The sequence below is a fragment of the Impatiens glandulifera genome, chromosome 3 (assembly GCF_907164915.1).
Source record: "Impatiens glandulifera chromosome 3, dImpGla2.1, whole genome shotgun sequence".
In the NCBI taxonomy this organism is placed as follows: domain Eukaryota; kingdom Viridiplantae; phylum Streptophyta; class Magnoliopsida; order Ericales; family Balsaminaceae; genus Impatiens; species Impatiens glandulifera.
In genome coordinates, this window is record NC_061864.1 from 58,607,557 (window position 1) to 58,611,342 (window position 3,786).

At 30.8% G+C, this 3,786-nt stretch overlaps 1 protein-coding gene across 1 annotated transcript; it reads left to right on the plus strand.

Moving 5' to 3' along the window:
• Window positions 1-269: 269 nt before the first annotated feature.
• Window positions 270-3,346, plus strand: LOC124931878 (ubiquitin-conjugating enzyme E2 10). Its single transcript, XM_047472455.1, has 5 exons — window positions 270-367; window positions 464-542; window positions 1,284-1,411; window positions 2,299-2,403; window positions 2,925-3,346. Exons 2-5 carry the CDS (start codon window positions 473-475, stop codon window positions 3,066-3,068), a joined length of 447 nt encoding a protein of 148 aa, XP_047328411.1. The 5' UTR covers window positions 270-367; window positions 464-472; the 3' UTR covers window positions 3,069-3,346.
• The last annotated feature ends 440 nt before the right edge of the window (window positions 3,347-3,786 follow it).

The following is a 3,786-nucleotide window of genomic DNA, read 5'->3' on the forward strand; positions in this document are numbered from 1 at the left end:
TTTTGAGAAGGTGATGATTATTTTTGGTAAAAAGACTTAAAGAATATTGATATATATGAATAAAATAAAAAATAATAATTTAAAATAGAGAATATTTTAATATTTTGATTAATAAATTAATTGATTTATCTGTAGTGAAATAATTGATTGAAAAATTAATTTTAAATAAGTTTAAAAAAAAATCAAAAGAACCATGTCTCAGTTTAATTTACTTATTTTTTTAAACAAAAAGTAATAATTATTTTATTTAATAACTTTATCGGATTCCAAATAAAGTTCTCCTCCATTGAATTCCGTTCCGAAAACAAACTTCTCCATTCTCAGAAACTGATCACCACGACGACGACGACGACGGAGAATCTCTCAGGTATGCTTCCTCTTCAATATCTCCGTTTAGATGATCTTTATGCATATTGGTTCTGTATTCTTTCAAGTTAAATTGACACGAGATATCGATTGCTAGGGTTTCCAAATGGCTTCGAAGCGGATCTTGAAAGAACTCAAGGATCTACAGAAAGATCCTCCTACTTCTTGCAGCGCAGGTACGATCCTCGTCTTTATACTGTCGAAGGATGTATTTTCTTGTTTTTTAGTTTCTGTGATCTGTAAAATTTGCTTGCATGGTGTTTTCGCTTCCTAGATATGATAGGCATGTTTCGGAGGATGAGATGTTATGAAGGTTTGCTTATCGATCTGCAGCATCTAAGAAGATGAACATGGACACTAGTGTTGATTTATTGTTGATTTATTCACCATTTTGCACATTAGTTTGTTTCTCTATCTGTTCCATTATAGAATGTTGCAATGAGTATCCTACTTTAGAAGAGGTCATTTGATTTATCTTTTGTCATTATTTTTTGTTTATATGAACATGAAATTGATTGTCATTTCAAAACCTAGGTAATTCAGTTTGTTTCACAAAAACTGTATGCTGTCCTTAAATGTGTGTTGAGTTATATCATCATCAATTTGTGTGCTCAATCCAATGTCTTCATTATTATTATAGATGATCTACCATATAACTATCAGTCACGAGTTAATAAATGGGGTTCAATTTTCCGGAGCTTTAATTGGTTTTTGATAACTTTCGGCTTTGACAGCCACTCATCTATGTTCTGATTATAAACACATTTTGGCTGCGTTGTCCAATTTGTATGACGACTAACCATAGATCAAATGAAATAATTATGACAGTCTTTTCGTCTATTTCATGTTCCAAGCATAGTTGAAGTGAACAATTTTATAAATTATTTCTATCGTTTTTGTTTTTTTTTTTTGTGTAGGCCCTGTTGCTGAAGACATGTTTCATTGGCAAGCAACAATTATGGGTCCTCCAGACAGTCCTTATGCTGGTGGAGTATTTCTAGTTACCATTCATTTTCCTCCAGATTATCCATTTAAACCTCCCAAGGTATACTCTTAATTCAATTAGTACTGAATGTCGCATTAAGCCTATAATACCTGATTCGCCAATGTCTTCTATGGGTTTTGGTTTTCTTTGTTACATTTTAACTCGGTTATCTGGTTATGTATAGCGTGAACTATTGGCTCTCTATTTCTGTGCTTAGAATGACTTTTGTTTTAAAGGGTGTTCAAATTTGATATATTGTTGCCAATTTTTGGGTAGGGGAAGATGGTTTATTTTTATGTCTTCTTTTGGGAGGGAATTAATATGTGTATTCTGCCAGTAATGCTATGCTCTTTTATGTAAATAATACTTTACATTCGTAAATGAAAAGTAGTACTCTGTTCTTGTTTGATAATAAGATATATGGCAATTGCCAATTTCAGTTGGCCTATGTTTAATAAAGATGGAATTGGGGGTCCTTATCCCATTCAATTGTTTGTTTGATGACTTATGATGTATATGATTTTTTAAGTTCCAATTGCATCCTTCAGAATTGTAATTCTATGGATTGTAATTACAATTAAATTCTTATAAAATTAGGATTAAAATTCTAATTCTAATTCCAATTGTACACATCCAAACACAGCCTTGATTTCAAACATTTTATGTCATGTGGACAAAGCCCCTCCTATCATAGCATTTCTCTTCATAAAAGTAAATTGAATAGGAGGTTGAAGTTTATATTTGTCACTATTATGCTAATCTTCTACTTCTTACAGTTTTCTATGTGACCCATCAAAATCATATTTCAGATTGAATTCGATCTCTTGATCCATTAATGGATCCCATTGTCGTTAATTTTGTTTTAAAGTGAAAACTTATTTACTTTGCCCCCTGGCTGTTGATGGGATTTAGTGTCAGTTTAATAATGTTTGGAAGGTTTACTGCAGGTTGCATTCAGAACAAAGGTTTTTCATCCTAATATCAACAGCAATGGCAGTATTTGTCTTGATATTTTGAAGGAACAGTGGAGTCCTGCTCTTACTATCTCCAAGGTTTATTTTTTCTTCTTTCTATAATTATATATATTAAAAACTTCTTTCTTATCGAAATTACATCCTATTTGGAAATTAGAATTTGCCCACCACTGACACCATTTAAAAATCATCAATCGTCAAAGTAAAAGATGGAAGTATTATAATCTTAGATGAAACTTCATTTGTTATAATTGGCTACTTTGTGAATTGTGATCCATTTCATAATTTTGAATATTTCCCATTTTAATATTTTGTTTTTAAATTGGGAACATTTTGAACCTTGGGTTAGCAGTTGAGGCAAATTTCTAAATGCAAATGTAGATTTTATTGTATTATTGCAGGATAGATTAACATCTCAACAAGTTATAGTGCTAATTTGATGTGTAAATCCAACATTACTTTCCATCAACCCCATTCCCTTATTTTGATTCTTTGTAATATATTTAGAATATAAAGTATTAAGGTTATCTTTGTCATTTAACCCAAATGATCCATAAAACCGGTGGAATGACTGATTTGGAAGGGGAAAAAATGGGCAGGTTTTGCTTTCAATCTGTTCGCTGTTAACAGATCCAAATCCTGATGATCCATTGGTGCCTGAAATAGCTCACATGTACAAGACAGACAGAAACAAGTATGAGACAACTGCGAGGAGCTGGACTCAGAAGTATGCAATGGGTTAGCCCGCAAATTAATCATGGTCATCATCATCGGGCTGCAAATTTGTTTTAGATTTTTTTTTTTCAAGAGGAAGGCGGCTGCCCTTTTATTAAAAATGTTGTAAGTTGTTGTAACTAGCAAGTTTCTTATATTATTATGATTATTATTATTATTATTGTGGTGTAATGCAATGTGGGGATGTAAAATAATTAGATTTGGATCTTTTCTTTATTCAATTTGCCTTCAACTCGGATTTGTATTAAAAAAAAATGAAGAGGGTAAAAATCATTGTGTTTGAACTTGTGTTGGTTTTTTTATAATTCCCTACTCCAACAACAACAAAAATGTTTAGAAAAAACATTATTGACATTTGCATAATTGGGGGGAATGAAACACTTTTTAAATTGTTTTTTAGTTAAATAAATTTTGAAAATGCTTTTTTTTTAATGTAAATTATTGATCAAGATTGCACTACATGCATTAAGTGGATTAATGTCTAATACTCTCTGTTTGGATCAAGAGGCTGGATTAATGGTTGGACTATCTAATTAGTGACGTTAATTTTGTTTGGTGTTTTCTCACTTGATTGTCTTTTATTAATTTTAATTTTTTTTAATATCATGTTTTGTTTTATTGTGATAAACAACTTTCATTTTTTAATTTATTAATCATTTTATAAAAACAAAATTAATTATTTCAAATCTTCTAGTCTATAATAGTGATATATGGAGGAGTGGTGAG

Coding starts and splice junctions, on each gene's coding strand:
- LOC124931878 (XM_047472455.1), top strand. CDS start 473: ATGGCTTCGAAGCGGATCTTGAAAGAACTCAAGGATCTACAGAAAGAT. Junction 543..1,283: donor TCCTACTTCTTGCAGCGCAG/GTACGATCCTCG, acceptor TTTTTTGTGTAG/GCCCTGTTGCTGAAGACATG. Junction 1,412..2,298: donor ATCCATTTAAACCTCCCAAG/GTATACTCTTAA, acceptor GGTTTACTGCAG/GTTGCATTCAGAACAAAGGT.